Source organism: Microcaecilia unicolor, chromosome 1 (assembly GCF_901765095.1).
Source record: "Microcaecilia unicolor chromosome 1, aMicUni1.1, whole genome shotgun sequence".
Taxonomy (NCBI): Eukaryota; Metazoa; Chordata; class Amphibia; order Gymnophiona; family Siphonopidae; genus Microcaecilia; species Microcaecilia unicolor.
The window spans coordinates 723,535,999-723,557,749 of NC_044031.1; the positions used below are offsets into that span (position 1 = coordinate 723,535,999).

Sequence of the window (21,751 nt, forward strand, 5' to 3'; positions counted from 1 at the left end):
ATTCTGCCTTCTTGTTCAAATAGATATGCAGTCTGTGAATGCTGCAAAATCAAGGAACAGTTTTGGGAGATTATGAGATGGTCTTATAATGTCATTATATAGATTTATTTTATGTGTGTTTGATATGTTGTCCTGTGTTATACTATGTTTGTATAGAAGACTGTGAATGTTTCAATATAATAATATGCCTAGAATTTTAAGATTGAATGGCATAAATAAATCCTAATAAATAAAATATACATTTTTTTAAATAAAAATAAAATAAAGTTCCTCAGTATTACCAGTACTACATTGTCCTGCAAACTGGAATCCAAGACCAGGCAGAATATCACTAGCCCTCAGCAGCAATTCTTTGCTGGAATACTGGAATTAGTGACGTAGATAATTAGTTAATGGCCCAGACAGACCCCATTATCCAAGCTTTGTTCACCGTTGTGTTCTTGGGTAAAGCTTTCAGTAATAAGGACTCTGTGTGCTCTTGTACATCACTATGCAAAGCTACAGGAATTGGACAGGATATGTATAAGCATGCTAGTCTACCAACCGGAAGGTGTCTCCGACTCTGTCATGGAAGTAAATGAAATCGTCGTGGTCAATAATTAAGAGATCACCGCTGTTGAAGTACTGATCTCCTTTTTGAAAGACATCTCTCAGTTTCTTCTTTTCTGTTTGACTCTGGTCTCCTGCATAACCACTAAATGGAGACAGCGCTGCAATTCTGGCAACTAACAGTCCTGGTTCACCTTCAAAGAAAGAAATGGTAACTTTACATCACTTGCATTAACAAAGAATATTTTACAAATATGTAATTCTTCTTATGATCGCAGGAATCATGTTCTACTTTCTGGAGCTAGACTAGACTTTTTTTTTTTTATCATTTACACTTGTTTTTTAAATACTTGTCAATATTACATTTGCTCCCTCATTCTATAACTTGGTGTTAATTTAAGTGCCATTTGCATGCTTAGATCTATAGAATGATCAGGAAAAAGGGGGTGGAAGTGACCATAATAAGACTGTTCCAAGTTGGGATAAAAATAAAAGTTTATTCACAAATCAAAAATGAGTTCATTCATTATAGATTCACAAATTTCAGCTTGTAGTATATGTGTTCGCAGGTGTACAAACCCAAAAGGTAGTACATATAATGAATAAGCAGATACTCAGTCTAACTGTTAGACATCATGTGCAGTACAGATGGACCCCATACCAGGGGTGTAGCCACACCTCGAGGTGGGAGGGAGCCAGAGCCCAAGGTCGGGAGGCACATTTTGGTTGCCGCCCCGCCGCCCACTGCCACCACTATACATCTTGGCTGGCAGGGGTCCCCAACCCCCGCCAGCTGAAGCACCGCCACCGCAAATACCTTGGCTGGTGGGGGTCCCCAACCCCCGCCAGCTGAAGACTTTGTCCAGCACTGGTCTCTGGCGCCGCTGCATTGCCTGCCCTCCATTCTCTTGCCTTCATGTCCGGCACATGCTCCTTATAGTGAAACTGAGCATGCTCAATTTCACTAAAAGGGCGTGCCCGATGTGAGGGGAAGAAAGAGCAGGGTTGGCAATGCAGCAGCGCTGCCATAGACCATCGCTGGATGAAGCCTTCAGCTGTCAGGGGTTGGGGACCCCTGCCAGCCAACCAGGGGCCAGAGCAAATTTGGTGAGCCAAGGCCCCCGTGGCCCCACCTAGCTACTCTACTGCCCTATACGGGCTGTGTTTTGGCAAATATGCCTTCCTCAGGAGTCCTTCTTGTATGGCACAGCCTAGGGTAAAATTAGCCCAGGTAGTAGATTTATTTATTTATTTGTTACATTTGTATCCCACATTTTCCCACCTATTTGCAGGCTCAATGTGGCTTACATAATACCGTAGAGGCGTTCGCCATCTCCGACAGAGAAAAACATGTAAAAAGAGTTGTAGTGGTCGAAGAAGGTTCACGTGTTATAGACACACTGGTTTGTCAAGGCGCACAGTATTTTAGCAAAGTTGAATGAACTTATTTTGAATTTGTGAATAAACCTCTATTTTTATCCCAGACTGGAACAGTCTTATTGTGGCCACTTCCACCCCCTTTTTGCCTGACCACTCTTGTTGACTTTGTAGAAAACAAAACATTTTCAGAAGGGACATTTTAGGGGTGTGACATGGGCACAGTGGCGTCTCTAGATGTAAATATTTGGGGTAGCAACAGTGGGGCAAGCTAGGTATGTGAGAGAGCAAGTCAAAGTGACATTTCCATACATAATCCCCTTCCCTCTTCCACTTTTATTTTTTTACATTACATCCGATACTTGTATGCTGCGATAACCATGAATGGATCAATGCAGCTTACATAAAAAAAAGTAGGAACATGATTCTAGAAATTACAACATATTAAAACCAAAACAATGATTATAGAACAACTGCTAAACAATAGTATCTAAGTTGGTCATAATCATAAACAAAAAGAACAACTACTATTATCATGGCAGTACCAACTTCTGAAAGAACCAAGTTTTCAAATCTTTTTGAAAAATAGCATAATTGGACTGATGACTAATATAACTTGGTAACTAGTTCCACCATTTGGTTGCTTGATAAGTAAAAGACACTTCTAACTCAGTTTTATATTTAACCCCTAGAAGCGATGGAAATTGTAAATTCAAATAGTGATGCAAGCTAGATACATAATTCTTACTTAATAACATAATCAAAGGTACTATATATAAAGGGGTTGAACCATATAAGATAGAAAATACCGTACATCACAGTTTAAAAATCAAACGAGCTTCAAGAGGCAGCCAATGAAGTTCAGTAAGAAGAGGTTTAGCACTCTCAAATCTAGAAGCCTTAAAAAATTAAACGTGCTGCCATATTCTGCAGTAATTGACTCCACCTACAATTAGCTATACAGAACAACCCACATAAATAATAACAACATAATAATCCAAATGACCCAATGTAAGTGTCTGTATTATCAGAAGGAAGACATCTTTTATATGTATAAAAGAAACCCTCCCCCCTCCAGCCTGTTTAAATTGCCTGATAAAACCATCATTGATAGCACCATTCAACAAATTCTTTTATGTGGGGTTTTTTTTTTTTTTTTGAATCAGTAGTTTTTCTCCATGTTTTGGGAGTTTTCAGTACAAAAGACTCCCAAAACATGGAGAAAAACTACTGATTCCTCTTCCATATTGCTTTATTAACCAATGATAGTATCTTACTCCCACTTAAGATAGTGGTGTGCTTCAATACCTTTGGTATTTGTACCTATCGGGAGATTTGAGGTCTTATTTGTTTAAAGTATTCTTGATTTGAACAGGTGAAAGTTCTACAAAAAATTTCAAATTATTTTTCTTTTGGGTATACTTATTTATCTCTTATGCCATGATTTTAAAGAGATGGTGAACTCTTATATTTATTTATTTATTTATTTGTACTTATATACCATTTTCCTAATCAAAATATCATTCAAAATGGTTCATAAGCATATAAAACAATAACAGTCTGGAACAAAAAGATAAAAGTTACAGAAAAGAAATAACAAAATAACTAGCCATAGTCAACCCACTACAATCTAACATTTTAAGAATCAAATCATCGGGGAAGCAAAAATGTTTTCAGCGTTCTTCTAAATAACATAAGATTCAGTTTTGTTCAGTTTTGGAGGCCGTATCTTGCTGAAGATGTAAAAAAGACTGGAAGCGGTGCAAAGAAAAAGCTACAAAATTGGTATGGGATTTGCGTTGCAAACTGTACAAGGAGAGACTTGCTGACCTGAACATGTATACCTTAGAGGAAAGGAGAAACAGGGGTGACATGATACAGATGTTCAAATATTTGAAAGGTATTAATCCGCAAATGAACCTTTTTTGGAGACAGGAAGGCGGTAGGACATGAATTGAGGTTGAAGGGGGGCAGACTCAGGACTAATTTCAGGAAGTATTTTTTCATGGAGAAGGTGGTAATTATGTGGAATGCCCTGTCGCGGGAGGTGGTGGAGATGAAAACGGTAATGGAATTCAAACATGCGTGGGATAAACACAAAGGAATCCTGTTTAGAAGGAAAGGTTCTGCGGAATCTTAGCAGAGATTAGGTGGCGACGCCAGTAACTGGGAAACAAAATGGGAGCTGGGCAGACTTCTACGGTCTATGCCCTGATTGTGACTAAATAGTTATGGATAGGCTGGAGTGTAAATTTTAAGGGGCTTCGACGTTAGCTTCGGAACTTAGGCCCAGATGCATTAAAGTCGTCGGTAATTCCCGTTCCCTACCGATTCCATAGCGAATCGGTAGGGAACGAGAATTCACTAAGGAAAGGGAATGCAAATGAGCTACTCGTTGTAGCTCCGTTGCATTCACCATTACCTCGGTAGCCAGTCGGAGAATCGGGATGTCCCATTCGGTTATGCTCCTCTTCCAGGTCTCTTCAGCCAATCAAGCGCGTCTAGCTTGCTGGTGTCAGCTAAACGCACTCTGATTGGCTGAAGAGACCTGGAAGAGGAGCATAATGGAAAGGGACGTCCCGAACTCCGGATCGACTCGCACATCCCCGATTCCCTTCTCCTCGCACAGCTACAGAAGGTGAGCAGCGCCGGGGAGCCAAATTTAAAAAAATAAAAAAACAGTGGAAAGACAAATAAAAGACGTCCCTCACAAGCGCAGGCAGAGTACGTCCATAAAGGATGCCCCTCACGTGCGCTCGCTGCTTTTTTTTTCTTTTTTACCTTTTTTGGGGGCCCTTTTCCTTTCCGATTCCCTCACAGGAGCCCTAACGAGAGGTGCAGACCTCCCGTTAGGGTTCCCACGGTAAGGGAATCGGAAAAACGGTAGTGCATCTCATTATAATGAGCTGCAACGGTAGTGCAGCTCATTATAATAGCCTTTGGATAATTTGCATTCCGTTTTTGTTGCCTGCTACCGTGACAGGGAAAATGCTGTTAGTGCATGCCCCCAGTAAACTACTTGCGTTTTAAACTGGCTGGAACCAGTTTAAAACGCAAGTTGTGGGCTCGTTAGGTTTAGTGCATCTGGCCCTCAGTAGAAGAACAGTGCTGGGCAGACTTCTACAGTCTGTGCCCTGAGAAAGGCAAGGGCAAATCAAACTCGGGTATACATATGAAGTATTGCATACCATGTAAAATGAGTTTATCTTGTTGGGTAGACTGGATGAACTGTACAGGTCTTTATCTGCCGTCATTTACTATGTTACTCCTGAGGAAATTCTGCACACTTTATTTGTAGTTTTCTTGTGCAGAATTTCCCCATTGTAAGAGATGGCTTCTCCCCCTCCAGGCATGAAATACCACCCCACCATCACCACAGCAGTTTCCTTCCTCAGGTTTCACCTTCTCCATTTCTCTTAGCTTGTATTCATTCCCCAACTTCAGCCCCCAGCTTTCTCTACCCCTTTTCCAGGATGAATACCTCCAGTTTTTCTTCCCCTCCACCCCCTTTTTATTCACCTGTTCACTACTCTATAGCAATACTCTGCCTTATATCCATGTAAATGAGTTTATCTTGTTGGGCAGACTGGATGAACCTTACAGGTCTTTATCTGCCATCATTTACTATGTTACTATTCCTCTCTATTCTCAAATCTAAGGGGGCCTTTTACAAAGATGTGCTAACATTTTTATTTCGCTGTAAAAATCAGCTGGCTGTAAATGCTAAGACGCCCGTTATATTCCTATGAGTGTCTCAGTGTTTACCGCCAGCTGATTTTTACCACGAGCTAAAAACGCTAGCACGGCTTTTTAAAAGGCCCCCTATGGGAAGTTTGTTCCACAACTGTGGCCCCAATAACCCAGAAAGCTTTTGGACACCATCCTACTCTTCTCATAACATCTATACTAGGAATAGAAAGCAAATTTCTTTGACTAGATCGTAACGATATAGTAGGTATACAGGAATTCAATTCCTCTTTCAAGTAATCTGGTTTCTGACAATATAAAACTTTGAAAAGCAAAGTTAACAATGTAAACTGAGCCCTTTCCTTCATAGGAATCCAATGTAATTGGTGGAGAAGGGGTCTAGCACTTTCCCAACAAAGTCCCTCCAGCAACAATCTAGCTGCTGCATCCTGGACAAGTTGGAGTTTCTTAAACAAAGTCAATGATAAACCTACATATAAGACATTGCAATAAACCAAAAGACTTAACTAAAAAGCATATGAGATTGTTATTAATGCTTTCCTATCCAGAAAAGGCTTTGTCTAATCCTTAATATTTAAAAAAATGCCTTTTGCGAAACCACAGCTATCTTTCCCAACCCTATCATAAGTACATAAGTACATAAGTAGTGCCATACTGGGAAAGACCAAAGGTCCATCTAGCCCAGCATCCTGTCACCGACAGTGGCCAATCCAGGTCAAGGGCACCTGGCACGCTCCCCAAACGTAAAAACATTCCAGACAAGTTATACCTAAAAATGCGGAATTTTTCCAAGTCCATTTAATAGCGGTCTATGGACTTGTCCTTTAGGAATCTATCTAACCCCTTTTTAAACTCCGTCAAGCTAACCGCCCGTACCACGTTCTCCGGCAACGAATTCCAGAGTCTAATTACACGTTGGGTGAAGAAAAATTTTCTCCGATTCGTTTTAAATTTACCACACTGTAGCTTCAACTCATGCCCTCTAGTCCTAGTATTTTTGGATAGCGTGAACAGTCGCTTCACATCCACCCGATCCATTCCACTCATTATTTTATACACTTCTATCATATCTCCCCTCAGCCGTCTCTTCTCCAAGCTGAAAAGCCCTAGCCTTCTCAGCCTCTCTTCATAGGAAAGTCGTCCCATCCCCACTATCATTTTCGTCGCCCTTCGCTGTACCTTTTCCAATTCTACTATATCTTTTTTGAGATACGGAGACCAGTACTGAACACAATACTCCAGGTGCGGTCGCACCATGGAGCGATACAACGGCATTATAACATCCGCACACCTGGACTCCATACCCTTCCTAATAACACCCAACATTCTATTCGCTTTCCTAGCCGCAGCAGCACACTGAGCAGAAGGTTTCAGCGTATCATCGACGACGACACCCAGATCCCTTTCTTGATCCGTAACTCCTAACGCGGAACCTTGCAAGACGTAGCTATAATTCGGGTTCCTCTTACCCACATGCATCACTTTGCACTTGACAACATTGAACTTCATCTGCCACTTGCACGCCCATTCTCCCAGTCTCGCAAGGTCCTCCTGTAATCGTTCACATTCCTCCTGCGACTTGACGACCCTGAATAATTTTGTGTCATCGGCGAATTTAATTACCTCACTAGTTATTCCCATCTCTAGGTCATTTATAAATACATTAAAAAGCAACGGACCCAGCACAGACCCCTGCGGGACCCCACTAACTACCCTCCTCCACTGAGAATACTGGCCACGCAATCCTACTCTCTGCTTCCTATCTTTCAACCAGTTCTTAATCCATAATAATACCCTACCTCCGATTCCATGACTCTGCAATTTCTTCAGGAGTCTTTCGTGCGGCACTTTGTCAAACGCCTTCTGAAAATCCAGATATACAATATCAACCGGCTCCCCATTGTCCACATGTTTGCTTACCCCCTCAAAAAAATGCATTAGATTGGTGAGGCAAGACTTCCCTTCACTAAATCCGTGCTGACTTTGTCTCATCAGTCCATGTTTTTGTATATGCTCTGCAATTTTATTCTTAATAATAGCCTCCACCATCTTGCCCGGCACCGACGTCAGACTCACCGGTCTATAATTTCCCGGATCTCCTCTGGAACCCTTCTTAAAAATCGGAGTAACATTGGCTACCCTCCAGTCTTCCGGTACTACACTCGATTTTAGGGACAGATTGCATATTTCTAACAGTAGCTCCGCAAGTTCATTTTTTAGTTCTATTAATACTCTGGGATGAATACCATCAGGTCCCGGTGATTTACTACTCTTCAGCTTGCTGAACTGACCCATTACATCCTCCAAGGTTACAGAGAATTTGTTTAGTTTCTCCGACTCCCCCGCTTCAAATATTCTTTCCGGCACCGGTGTCCCCCCCAAATCCTCCTCGGTGAAGACCGAAGCAAAGAATTCATTTAATTTCTCCGCTACGGCTTTGTCCTCCTTGATCGCCCCTTTAACACCATTTTCGTCCAGCGGCCCAACCGACTCTTTGGCCGGTTTCCTGCTTTTAATGTATCTAAAAAAAATTTTACTATGTATTTTTGCTTCCAACGCTAATTTCTTCTAATATAACACCCAAAACTTTAACTGACTGCTGTCAATCCAATCTCTGTCCCAATATAGGACACACACCTAATCATTCTGGGAAATATTACCAATACCCAGAGAAGTAGTTTTACTTAACATTGACCAAAAGGCTACTAAATGATAACCAATTATTCAACTCAGTCTGGTTACTGCAAGATCTTTATTTCCCTCAGTTGGATATCATCCGTACATATGAACACCTGAATATCATACCTATAGATCAAATTCACCAGAGGTTGAAGATAAATACAAATGGGAGAATAAAGGTGAACTCAGAGGTACACCCCATTTGCACTGACATTTATGGGACCAGCTCCCTTTATACCAAACACAAAAGGATCTGTCTGCCAGAAAAGATGAAAGCCACCTAAGTACCAACCCAGATAATATAGCTGTCATCTATTCTGCGGCTGTGCTTCACCTACATATTTTGGGCCAATGATCAAAAGTCAACGCGAGTGCAAAAGGCCATTAGCGCCATTTTTGTGCATGCACTCATCAATGTGGGATGATCAGCGGGGTTACTGCCGTAAACAGCGAGCGCGCCAGGCAATTGCGCAGATGGCATGCAAATGTAGTCAATCTTATGTAAATGAGGTCATTGGGATTTTGTTTGTGCAGGCACACTGCTAAATGTTCAACACTAAATTGCACCTCCAGGCTACCAGTCTCTCTTTCTCTGTGTATACTATTGGTTGTTTTGGAGGTTGACTGTTCCATTTTGGAGATGATGAAAAAGGACCCTTGCAATTTGTGGGTCACAGATCTGGTGCCTTAATATATTAACAACCTACCCATGGACAAAAATAAATTCATGCTCATTTAAAAACTTTCATGGCTTTAAGTCCCTTATTTGATCTCTGTACCAGATTTTATGCCTTGTTCAGATCAGTGGTAGTGTGTGAATAAATTTGCCTCTGCTAAAATCACTGCAACCCATTCACATATCTTGGTGCACTGTGGTTTGCCCAGGTATTCTCTGCCAGTGTCCACTCCTATCATGCACAAACATGACTGGAAGCTGATGCAGCAATTCACGCTATCCTGCCACTAAATCTCTGCAAATGGGCCCAGAGCTCCCTGGGATATTAAACCATTTCCAGATACATAAAGAAATTTGCCACCTTTCAACAGGATTAACTTTGTATGATGAAAGATTTCCTACACAGCCTAGATATATGGAAAACATTCTCTGTGAGGATTATTTTTAAATTATGTGTTTTTGTTTTTTAAATATTATATGGCATGACACTGGATTACATGCAGCCCTTAATAACTATTCCCCTATGCAATATAACCTAGACTTCATCTTCCAGATGAAGAGACTGCACTATAAGTCAGTTCATTCTGCAGAATTTAGATACCAAGGTGCTAAGTGGTGGAACTCACTGTCAATGGCAATCTAGGGTCAGCCGGATTATTTGGAATTTCACAAAAGACTGAAAACTTTTCTCTTTGAGAGGTTTCTACCCGTTGGTGGAGTGTTTTAGCTTGTAGCTGGCCATCAATGGTTTATTATTTAGTTTTTATTTGTGCTACTCTGCGATAATGTGGGGTATAAATGACAAAATAAGTAAATAAATAAATGAGCCTTTATGAACCCCTTTCCTCCACAGATTAATCATGCAGTTTTTACAACTTTAACACAACGTTACCAAGATACTACATTTTCTTTCACAGTTTCCAACAGAACAGCTGATAAGTGAGGGCCTGATATTCACAGCTATTTATCCGGGCAGCAAGTACTGCTAAATAAAAGACACTGACAGGACCCAATTGGTAATTTTGGACAGCATTATCCAGATAATGTCCAGGGACATTATCGTTACTCACTGTACCAGTGCTATCCGGATAGTGCCAGGGCAGTCTGAAATGGAGCTAAGGTGGAGCCTTGAGTTAACCAGTCAGCAGCAATATTTAGGGGTATGTTTACTAAGGTGCGCTTTAGGTGCAATAAAAACACTAATGCGCCTTAGTAAACATACCTCAAAGTCCGTTAACAAGTAACTATCCAGATTAAATTATGACAGCAAAAAGGCTCTCAAAAGATCACCTAAAGTTAGACATCAGGATGCTGCATGCTAAGTATGCATTCTCACACAGCATTTACGTGTCTTTTTAGGTGCGAGCATTTACGCTAGCCAAATGGCTGATGTAAATGCTTCTATAACCCACCCACACAACTGCTAGACGTTCCCCTGACCTGCCCATGCCCCTCCAAGGTCCACGCCCCTTGCAGTTGAATGTTCTGGAATTTGTGTGTGCAATGGGGTGGTTGTATGCATGAATGTTAATTACTGAAAATGAACAACAATTATAGCCAGTTAGTGCCAACTAGTTGCTCATTAGCTTTTTAAGTTATGTGCACAACTGACTCCATTCTAGTTGCAAAGCTGGGTGCATAACTTTGTAGAATTGTGGGGTTAGTGGATAATTTTATAAGGCTTTTTTGCATTTAAAGCAAGTTTTACACACAAACAGGCTCATACAATCACATGCAGGGATAGACATATAAAAAGCAGATGCACTGCAGGAGGGCACCTGGATGTAGGAGGTCTGCACACAGGCACTTCAAGATAGTTGCAAAAAGTCATGTACACCCTACAGGAGCAGGAGAGGGTGTAAATTTGTGTGCTACTGGGGGGAGGGGGGTCATTGTAGGAGTCTTTGTTGTCATTATTATACATAACTGTGTGCCAGACCATTAGATGTACAATAAAGCTGGACAGTTTTTACTGATGCCAGATCCATTCCTCATAGGTCCATTTTATATAATTAAAATCTACAGTCCAATATTTAATCAAAATCAGAATATGCTTGTTTAGTAGCCACTTCAGCTATTCAAAACTTGCATAAAATAGGTGAGTTTTTGGACTTTTCAAATAGGTAATCTGTTATAAAATTAGCTCTGCCTAATATTTATTTATTTATTTATTACATTTGTACCCCGCATTTTCCCACCTATTAGTAGGTTCAATGTTGCTTACAGATATGTGGAGTAAGTAGGTTACAGTTTATATTGGTTTGAGTATTACAGTAATCTTAAAGTGGATAGGTCACTCTGTGGGTTACAGACATGATTGGGTAAAACAGGTATCATGCTATATGTCCATTTGAGGGATGCAGGCCTGGTTTGGTTCCGTCCATTGACAAGATTGTGGAGTGTTAGCCAGTGATTCATCTGGTTATGTGGGGTCGTCAGAAAGGAATATCTTAAATAGGTGAGCTTTCAGGTGTTTTGGAAAGTTAGGTAATTGTTCAAGAATTTGATGTCTTTTGGTAGTGTGTTCCAGAGTTTGGTGCAGATGTAAGACAAGCTGGTTGTGTAAGCAGACTCGTATGTTATGCCTTGGCATCTCAGGAAGTGGAGGGTAAGTTAGGATCTTGAGCCTTTGGTAGCGTTACGAATTGTTAGGTGTATTAGGCTAGTCATGTAGCCTGAGGAGAGGATGAAGATTATTTTGTAGGTCAGAGAAACTATCTTGAAGGATATATGTGCTTTGATCGATAGCCATTGTAGTTTTCGGAGTAAAGGCCTTGCGCTTTGAATAATTTTTTCTCCGAGGACAAGCAGGATGCTTGTTCATACGATTGGGTCGTCGTCTGCGACGGCCCAGGAGACCGGCAAATCCCTAAGAAAAACAAAAACTTCTAGAACGCACCGTCGCGCGGGCAGAACAAACCGCGCATTCGCAAATGGCTTCTCGCCCGCAGTGCGAGCGTGCTCTCTCAGTTTCTTTTTGACCGCGTCTTGAGTGACACATTTTTTTCCGAACGGTACTCAGTTTTCGGCTCAGGAGACTAGGTTTAGCGTTCTACCGCTCCCCCTTCTTTTACTTTTTCCTTCTTGTTAAGTAGTTCTTCTCAAATATATATAAAAAAAAAAAAAGAGTTCATTTTCCCTTATTTTATTAGTTTTCTTCCCTTGTTTAAGTTTCCTTTCTTTTTCGTCGCAGCCGCCTTTTAGGCTGCTTAGCCGGGTCTTTTTTTCCTTTTTTGTGCCTTTTTATTTGGCACGATCGAATCCTTTAATTTCACAGCCGCTGTTTTTCTGTCCATGCCATCGAGGACTCCCAGCGGCTTCAAGCGTTGTACTCAATGCAAACGGATCATCTCGGGTACCGACCCCTACGCATGGTGTCTCCAGTGCCTTGGGCCCGAACATTTGCCAGCTGCTTGTAAGCTGTGCTCTTTAATGAAAAAGTGGACCCAAGTGTCTTGGGAGGCTCAGTGTGAAAGACATTTTGCTGATCGGTCCGGTCCTTCGACGTCGGCATCGGTACCGTCGGCAGCATCAGCGTCGAAGGAAGCATAGACTTCGAGAGCGCAGGTAATGGCTGCTGAACAACCACTTCGTGCTGGGACCCGGCCCCAAGGCGGCGTGAGGATTTCACGTCCTCCTCTTCTGTACCGAGGAGTCTCGATGACGGGCGTTGAGCAAAGGCTAAGAAGCACCGTCATTGTTCTCCTTCCATGCGCTGTACCGAGAGCTCCGGGGAGCCGAGGGATTCGGCACCCGAGAAGCATCGGCGCCGAGAGGACCTCTCACCCTCTATACAGGAGATGCTGATGCATCGGTCTTCTGGCAGCTTGGTACTGGCTCTCGAGCCCCCTCAGATTCTCCTACCGGCTCCTACAACGGTCCCGCAGTTTTCTCCGATGGAGGCTCTCGACGAGCACATCAGGGCCCTTCTTCCAGAGCTTCTGGATGGATTGCTGCACCAGTCTGCTTCGGTGCCAGGGGTGCTTTTGCCTTCTGCATCAACTGTGGAAGTGGCATCTGGGCCTTCGCCTGTGGTGAGGTCCCCGTCCTCGGTGCCACTTGCAGCTTCGGTGTCGCCCGCCACCTGGGTCGATTCTCCCTCGATGTCGGCGGAGGAAGCTTTGCCGCAGTCCAGGCAGGGGTCGACTTCTCGACATCCCCCTTGAGGTCGTCGTTCCAAGACGTCGAGACAGGCTCGGACTGCTTTTAGAGAGCTTTTGTCCGATACCGATCATGAGTGCTCATGGGAGGAAGAGGAAGATCCCAGATACTTTTCTGAAGAAGAGTCCTTTGGGGTCCCCTCTGATCCTATTCCGCCAATTGAAAGAAGGATGTCTCCCCCTGAGAGTCTTTCTTTCTCATCTTTTGTTCTGGAAATGTCTAAGGGTATTCCCTTCCCTATGGAGGTTGTGGATGAGCCCAGGGCCGAGATGCTCGAGGTCTTGGACTATCCTTCTCCACCCACAGAGGTTGCAATGGCCCCCTTGCATAACACACTCAGGGAAGTTCTTATGTGAAACTGGTCGTTCCCTCTATCTAATCCAGTGGTCCCCCAAAAAGCTGAGTCCCAGTACAGAGTCCATGGAGAGCCAGTTATGGTGAAGGCCCAACTAACTCACGATTCCATGGTGGTGGACTCTGCTCTCAGAAGAGCCAAGAGTACTAGAGACTATGCCTCAGTGCCCCCAGGCAGAGAGTCTAGGACCTTGGATTCTTTTGGGAGAAAGACATATCAGGCCGCTATGCTCGCAGCCAAGATCCAAACATACTAGCTCTACATGAGCACCCACTTGCGGAACTCGGTGAGGCAACTGTCCAGTTTGGTTGAAGCACTTCCTCCAGAGCTCACCGAACCTTTTCACCAGGTGGTCAGGCAGCAGAAGGTGTGTCGCAAATTCCTGGCCAGGGGTACTTACGACACTTTTGATGTAGCATCCCGAGCAGCTGCTCAAGGTATAGTGATGCGCAGACTCGCATGGTTGCATGTCTCTGACCTGGATCATAAGACCCAGCAGCGAATGGCGGATGTTCCTTGCCAGGGGGGATAATCTTTTTGGCGAAAATGTAGAGGACATGGTCAATCAGATCAAGTAGCACCATGATGCTATGGATTCTCTCTCCCGCCGGGTGTCTTCTGCTACCGCCTCCTCATCTAGCAGGTTTTTTGGAGAGAAGAGGAGTGCTCCGTATTCCTACAATAGGCGTAGGTACACTTCTGCTTCTCGGTAACCTGTCCAGGCTCAGTCCCAGCATGCTCATTCCTGTCAACGGCGTGCAACTAAGGCCCCTGCGGCTCCCCAGCAAAAGCAAGGGACGGGCTTTTGACTGGCTCCAGTGCAGCACAGCCTCAGAAAAAGTGTCTGTGCCGGACGACTTGCCAGTTGGGGGGAGGTTGATATTCTTTCACCAAAGGTGGCCTCTTATATATAACCTCCGACAGGTGGGTTCTTCAAATAGTCCGGTTACGATACACTCTCAACCTGGAATCCATGCCTCCAAATTGTCCACCGGGAGCTCAGTCCTTCAGCTCCCAGCACAAGCAGGTACTTGCAGAGGAACTCCGCCCTTTTAAAGGCCAATGTGGTCAAACCCGTTCCACCAGGGGAAGAAGGGCTGGGATTCTATTCCAGGTACTTCCTTGTGCAAAAGAAAACAGGGAGGGATGCGTCCCATCCTAGACCTAAGGGCCCTGAACAAATTCCTAGTCCGAGAAAAGTTCAGGATGGTTTCCCTGAGCAGCCTTCTTCCAATGATTCAAGAGAACAATTGGCTATGCTCTCTGGACTTGAAGGATGCCTATACACACATCTTGATACTCCCAACTCACAGGAAGTATCTTCGATTTCGGTTGGGAACTTGGCACTTTCAGTACTGTGTACTGCCCTTTGGCCTTGCGTCTGCACCTAGGGTCTTCACAAAGTGCCTGGCAGTTGTTTCAGCATCGCTACGCAGACTGGGAGTGCATGTCTTCCCTTATCTCGATGATTGGCTGGTGAAGAGCACCTCGGAGGCAGGAGCTCTACAGTCCATGCGGATGACTATTCGAGTGCTAGAGCTACTGGGGTTCGTAATCAATTATCCCAAGTCCGACCTGGTCCCAGTTCAGAAACTGAAGTTCATTGGAGCTCTGTTGGACACACGGACGTCTCAAGCTTATCTTCCCCAGGCAAGGGCAGACAATCTCTTGGCCCTAGTGTCCTTGGCTCGAGCGTCTCAACAGATCACAGCTCAGCAGAAGTTGAGACTCTTAGGGCACAGTTTATGTAACTCCCATGGCACGCCTACATATGAGATCAGCTCAATGGACCCTAGCTTCCCAGTGGTGCCAGGCCACAGGGGATCTAGAGGATGTAATCCACCTCTCCACCGATGTTTGCAGTTCCCTTCAGTGGTGGACCAATTGATCCAATTTGACCTTGGGACGTCCATTCCAAATTCTTCAGCCACAAAAAGTGCTAACGACGGATGCATCCCTCCTGTGGTGGGGAGCTCATGGAGATGGACTTCACACTCAAGGAGCTTGGTCCTTTCAGGGAAAGGATCTTCAGATCAACCTCCTGGAATTTCGAGTGATCTGGAACGCTATCAAGGCTTTCAGAGATCGGCTGTCCAATCAAATCATTCTAATTCAGACAGACAATCAGGTTGCTATGTATTACACCACCAAGCAGGGGGGTACTGGATCTCGCCCTTTGTGTCAGGAAGCCGTCCGGATGTGGCTTTGGGCGCACCATCACGGCATGTTTCTCCAGGCCACGTATCTGGCAGGTGTAAACAACAGTCTGGCTGACAGGATCATGAAACCTCACGAGTGGTCGCTCAACATGGGCATTGTCCTCAAGATCTTCCGAGCGTGGGGCACCCCCTCGGTGGATGTTTTTGCCATTCAGATCAATCACAAAGTCCCTCAATTCTGTTCTCCTGCATTGTGGGACAGGCCTTCTGTATGCATATCCTCCCATACCTCTAGTAGGGAAGACTTTGCTGAAACTCAAGCAAGACTGTGGAACCATGATTCCGATTGCACCCTTTTGGCCGTGTCAGATCTGGTTCCCTCTTCTTCTGTAGTTGTCCTCCGAAGAACCGTGGAGATTAGTGTTTCCAACCCTCATCACCCAGAACGAGGGGTCACTTCTACATCCCAACCTCCAGTCTCTGGCTATCACGGCCTGGATGTTGAGAGCTTAGAGGTGGCCTCTTTAGGTCTTTCTGAGGGTGTCTCTCGAGTCTTGCTTGCTTCCAGAAAAGATTCCATGAAAAGGTGTTATTCTTTTAAATGAAGGAGGTTTGCCGTCTGGTGTGACAGCAAGGGCCTAGATCCTTTTTCTTGTCCTACATGGACCCTGCTTGAATACCTTCTACACTTATCAGAGCCTGGTCTCAAGACCAACTCCATAAGAGTTCACCTTAGTGCAATTAGTGCTTATCATCAACGTGTAGAGGGTAAGCCTATCTCTGGACAGCCTTTAGTAGTTCGCTTTATGAGAGGTTTGCTTTTGTCAAAGCCCCCTGTTAAACCTCCACCAGTATCATGTGATCTCAACGTTGTTCTCACCCAGCTCATAAAAGCTCCTTTTGAGCCACTGAATTCCTGTCATCTGAAGTACTTGACCTGGAAGGTCATTTCCTTGGTGGCTGTTACTTCAGCTCGTAGAGTCAGTGAGCTCCAAGCCTTGATGCACTTTACATCAAGTTTCATCATAACAGAGTAGTCCTCTGCACTCACCCTAAGTTCTTGCCGAAGGTGGTGTCGGAGTTCCATCTGAACCAGTCAATTGTCTTGCCAACATTTTTTCCCCGTCCACACACCTGCCCTGGTGAGGACAAGTTGCACACCTTGGACTGTAAGAGAGCATTGGCCTTTTACGTGGAGTGGACAAAGCCCTATAGACAGTCCGCCCAGTTGTTTGTTTCTTTTGACCCCAACAGGAGGGGAGTCACCATCGGAAAACGCACAATCTCTAACTGGCTAGCAGATTGCATTTTCTTCACATATACCCAAGCTGGGCTGACTCTGGAGGGCCATGTCACGGCTCATAATGTTAGAGCCATGGCTGCGTCGGTGGCTCACTTAAAGCCAGCCTCCATTGAAGAGATTTGCAAGGCTGCAACCTGGTCATCAGTCCACACATTCACATCTCACTACTGCCTTCAGCAAGATACCCGACACGACAGTCGGCTTGGGCAGTCGGTGCTGCAGAATATGTTCGAGGTATAGAATCCAACTCCACCCTCCTAGGCCCATTTCTGTTCTGTTCCAGGCTGCACTCTCACTTAGTTGTGTTTCTTTTCAGGTCAATCTGTGTTATGTCCTCGCCTTTGCGAGGCCCAACTGACCAATGTTCCTGTTTTGAGTGAGCCTGGGGGCTAGGGATACCCCAATCGTGAGAACAATCAGCTTGCTGTCCTCGGAGAATACCTGCTACAGGTATGTATCTTCACTTTTTCTAAATATAAGTCTTGCTGCTGTATTTTGTGCTGTTTGTAGTTTCTTTTAAGATTTGTACCTTCCAACCTGAGTAGATTCCATTGCACTAGTCGACCTGGTCAAGGACCATGGCTTGAACAAGGGTGCGGAATGCGTCTCTTGGGAAGTAGTATTTAATGCGTTTAAGTTTCCATATTGTGTGGAACATTTTCCTTGTGGTGTCTGCTGCTTGTTGATGAGGGATAAATAGCGATCTATGGTGATTCCTAGAATTTTCAGTTTATCTGCTATTGGGAGAGAAGATCCCATGACTTTGATGGTTTCCAAGCGATCAGTGTTGTGAGGTGATGTAAGTATCAAGCAGTGTGTTTTTTCCCTATTCAGTTTCAGCTTGAAGGCTGATGCCCAGGATTCCATATTGTTTATGCTGTCCATGATTCTGGAAGTAATTTTGGATAGTTCATTCTTGAAGGGGTTTAGGCATTGCTTGGCTAGAGATCTGGCTAGGGGGTCCATCATTAGGTTGAACAGTATCGGTGAACCCTGGGGGACTCCGCACGCCACTTTCCACAGGGTAGAGATTTCGGAGATAGACTGGTGGTTAAGAAACCCTTGAACCACTGTAGTTTTTGGAGTAAAGGCCCTCTGATTCTGGCTTTGTTGAGTATTATTTGTAGAATTTTGTGGTCTACTATGTCAAATGCATCAGATATGTCAAACTGAATTACGAGGATGTTTTTACCTATTGAGATTTCCTGTTTGAATTTGGCCATAAGAGTGATCAACACTGTTTCAGTGCTATGATGGACCCAAAATCCAGATTGGGATTCATGTAGTAAGTCAAATTTATTGATGTAGTCTACTAGCTGGTTGGTCATCATGCCTTCCGTCATGCCTTCCTGGATGCGACTGGTCTGTAGTCTGTGACATTTATGGTGTTTTTCTTGATGTCTTTTGGGATTGGCATGAGTAGTATGTTACCCTTGTCCTTTGGGAATAGTTCTTCTCGGAACATGAAGTTCAGGTGGGATGTGAGTTGGTTAATGAAACAGGCAAGGGAAGCTCTTATGATGTGGTTGAGGCATGTGTCTACTACTACTACTTATGATTTCTATAGCGCTACTAGACAGCATGCAGTGTGAGGTGGCTATTTTCTTAATGCTTGTGTTACTATCTCATTGGTAAGCTGGGTAAAGGTTGTCCATGTCCTGTCCGCTGTGGATTTCTCTGGGGGATAGTCAAGTTCATCTATGAAGGTTTTGAGGGTGGTGTCTTCCTGTGGTAGGGTTTTTTGTAGTTTGATGATCTTTTCTTCGAAGTATCTGGCCAGTTCATTTGCTGGTGGAGGACCATTTGAAATAGTCAGTGATTTGGTGTTTAATAGGCTGTTTACAAGCATATATAATTTCTTCATGTTTAAAATATGGGTCTACTTGTTCTTTGTAATACTTCCTTTTAGCGTGTTTTATTTTGTTTTTGTACCTTTTTAGTGCTTCCCTCCACATGGTTGTGCTGGGCTCATTTTTGTTTTTCCTGCATGCTCATTCTTGTCTTCAGCAGTGAACTTTTAAACTGTTTCAATTCCTCATCATACCATGGGACAGTTTTGTATTCTTTGAGGTTTGATTTGCAGTGGAACTATTTTGTCTAGTACAGTAGTGTATCTATTGTCCCATTCTGACAGGTATTCTGTGGAGTCTGTTGATGGTGACCGCTGATTTTCATATATAGACCAGAATTTAGTTGCGCCGACCTTCCCTTGTGTTTGTGTTGGCTGGGTCCCCTGTTCTTTCCAGTAGATGGTCAAGTCAAGCCTGAATTGGTCGGAAACCAAAGGGTTTCTGTCCATCTATGGTTCTGTATGCTGACGTTTGGTTTGTAGAGAATCTGTATGCTAGTAGGTCGTAGTGCATGTGCTTTTATGTGTGTTTTGTTCACTGATGGCCATTGGTAATCCAATAGCTGAAAAAATCTGTTGCATTTTCTGATGCTGTCTGTGTGCAGATCTTCTAAATGCAGGTTGAAGTCTCCTATTATCAATGTATTTGAGTTTGCTACATAAGTATAGCAAATATCTAAGAATAGTAGGGTTGGAGTTTGGAGGGGGGAGTCAGGGAGGGAGGGAGGAAACAAGGTACTCACCCTGTGCTCCTCTGCCACAGGAGTCTCAAGCCTGCCTAAGGCTTGCCAGTGGGTTTTGGGGTTCCCACCCAAGTTTCTGCCCTGGGTCCCTGCATTTTTAATTCTGGCTCCGATGAAGAGCTGAGTAAGAACTTTCAGTATAAGAACAAAAATGAAAAGTCTCTCAGGTACTTAATATATGCAGGGCCTATTGGGGGGAGGGGCTGGGGTAGGCACAGTGCCATTTGGTCTGGGCCTCACACAAAAAGGGGCCTCTGTTTGGAAAAATATTTGTTTAATATTCTTTAGAACAAAATTCATTTGGATTTTTCTTTAATTATAAATAAGTTTGTGCACTTCTACAGCCAAAAATCTGTTTCAACAGCTTCTACATCTATTTTTTCTTTTATTTATAAATTTCAAAACTCTAGGCCTCCTACATTTACACTGACCTGGACTTCTGTGATTCTCTGAAAAAGCCCTTATTAGAAGTACATTTAAACAAAATCAAAATGTAGGCCAGCATATCAGTGCATTTAAGGGGAAAATGAGAAATGACAGTACCTTTCTTACTTTTACGCAGTGTCCATTTGCGTCTCGAACTGGTTCATCTTTCTCTACATTGTATTGAATAAGATGCCATTGTATTATTTTCTGGAGAAAGTATAAGATATTAGTCAAGAGACAATTATAGTATGAAAGTTTATAACACATTGGGTCCATTATTAAGAGCTCATTATCAATTTTCTGAGATCTCATTTTCTGACAGAAATTTGCCATTCATACTTTCAAAATCCATACACCAACTATGTAGTAATCATTTCTTCAGCTAGTTTATTCTGAATGCCAACCACCTCTTATATGAAGACACACCTTCATAAGTCAACATTTTCAACAACCCTATGATAGCTATCTCCCCAGGATTAATTAATTATATTTTGTTTATTTCAACATTTACTAACCCGCTCAATCTCAGGAATTCTTGGCAGCTTACAAAAATAACATACACAATTAAATCATACATAACATATAAGATTAAAACATAATACAAGAACAACATTTTTAACATTTTAAATAAATTTCTCTAACCCACCCAACAATCCTATGATGGATACCTCCCCAGGAATATGTGGGGGTACAGAGCTGGTGCCTTAAAATATTAGCAATCTGCCCATGGACAGAGATAATTTGATGCTTATTTTAACAATTTCATTGCTAGAAGTCAAACTCTGTCTATATCTAAGCTTCTCTTAAATGCATCATTGTGGGGCCCTTTTACTATTCGTGTCCAATGCGCATCAATTTGGAACTACCGCCCGGCTACCGCGTGGCGCTAACCAGGTGGTAATCGGCAGTGCACATGCGCTGATGATTACCACCCAGTTAATGCGTGAGACCTTACTGCTAAGTCAATGGGTGGCGGTAAGGTCTCAGGCCCAAAATGGACATGCACCAATTTTATTTTGCCGCACATCCATTTTCAGCTAAAAAAAAAAGGCCTTTTTTGCAGGTGCACAGCGCAGGCCATTTTTCAGCACACCTTATTAAAAGGACCCCTGTATCAATACCCTGTAGAATTATCGTTTCATGTACCTTTAGAAAGAAGTGCCCCTTCTAATAACATATAGAGGTGAACTATAGGTATTGTTACAATAAAAGTGTTGTGTTGCCTGACCTATTTTCTTTATCTTTCTCCTTTTTTGAATTAATTTCTCTCATACCCAGTGATGTATTTGAATAGGCTCCTGGTAGCTCCATTACATTATTTTCTAAAACAGAGGGGTAGATGCATCAAGCAAACGTAAAAAAATCAAAATCGTTAAAGGCCCTAACGATTTTTTAAAAACGAAGAATGCACCAAAAAAAAAGTCACACATGCTCAGATCGGTATAGAAACGTACAATGTATCAAAGAATCACATACACATCGTTAATCGGCCCCCAAATCATGCGCAGAGCAGCCAAGCGTTATGTTAGCTGCTCTGCGCATGCCACAAACAGTTAAAACACAGTCAAATCACAAGCACATGGCTCCCAATCAACAACAAAAGAAAAAAAAAGGGTCGGAGGGGGCAAGGGCGCTCATCAGGAGCGTCCTGTACGGACCGGCCTTGCCCCCCCCCCCCGCTGCTCCCCACTTTCCGCCGCTCCCCCCACCCCGAAAAAGCAAAATTCAAGCAGCCCTGCTCCCCACTTTCCGCCGTTCCCCCCACC

At 43.5% G+C, this 21,751-nt stretch overlaps 1 protein-coding gene across 1 annotated transcript in view; it reads right to left on the reverse strand.

Moving 5' to 3' along the window:
• The window catches only part of SLC27A2 (solute carrier family 27 member 2), a 237,274-nt gene that overhangs the window by 48,561 nt on the left and 166,962 nt on the right, over window positions 1-21,751 (reverse strand). The window contains exons 6-8 of the mRNA XM_030189601.1: window positions 20,103-20,192; window position 19,560; window positions 545-743 (exon numbers count right to left, since the gene is read on the reverse strand). Of these exons, the coding sequence (XP_030045461.1) occupies window positions 545-743; window position 19,560; window positions 20,103-20,192 (290 nt within the window). The remainder of the gene's footprint in view (window positions 1-544; window positions 744-19,559; window positions 19,561-20,102; window positions 20,193-21,751) is intronic.